At 57.9% G+C, this 411-nt stretch overlaps 1 protein-coding gene across 1 annotated transcript in view; it reads right to left on the bottom strand.

Moving 5' to 3' along the window:
• EMH_0045670 (uncharacterized protein) overlaps positions 1-411 on the bottom strand; it is a gene marked incomplete at both ends in the record, with an annotated part of 3,902 nt that overhangs the window by 3,092 nt on the left and 399 nt on the right. Inside the window, one exon of the mRNA XM_013496090.1 lies at positions 332-411. Within this exon, the coding sequence (XP_013351544.1) occupies positions 332-411 (80 nt within the window). The remainder of the gene's footprint in view (positions 1-331) is intronic.

Raw genomic sequence — 411 nt, 5'->3', positions numbered from 1 at the left:
AACTAACAGCAGCAGCATCCCGCAGCTGCTGCACTGCAACAAAACCAGGCAGCAGCAAAGAAGATATCTCCAGCTGCTCTCGTGTCTGCTGCTGCTGCTGCTGCAGCTGCTGCTGCTGCAGCTCATAGTCTGATTCAAGCTTTTGTAGCTGCTGCTGCAGCAACTCCTGCTGCTGCTGCTGCTGCTCCTGCTGCTGCTGCTGCTGCTGCTGCTGCTGCTGCTGGTGGTAGTACTGTTGAAGGATTTGTTGTCTTTGGAGTTCGTGTTGCTGCTGCAGCAGCAGCAGCTGCTGCTGCTGCTGCTGCTGCAGCTGCTCTCTCGCTAGCTGCACCTGCTGTATGTCTCCCGCCTCCGCCCATACACTAACCCCCCCAGCCAGCAGCTCCCGCAGAGTCTCTCGTGCTTTGAGGA

The sequence above is a fragment of the Eimeria mitis genome, genomic scaffold (assembly GCF_000499745.2).
Source record: "Eimeria mitis Houghton genomic scaffold, Emh_scaff1907, whole genome shotgun sequence".
NCBI lineage: Eukaryota > Apicomplexa > Conoidasida > Eucoccidiorida > Eimeriidae > Eimeria > Eimeria mitis.
Note: the sequence above shows the minus strand (reverse complement) of the source record. Positions and strands in the feature narration are given on the sequence as shown.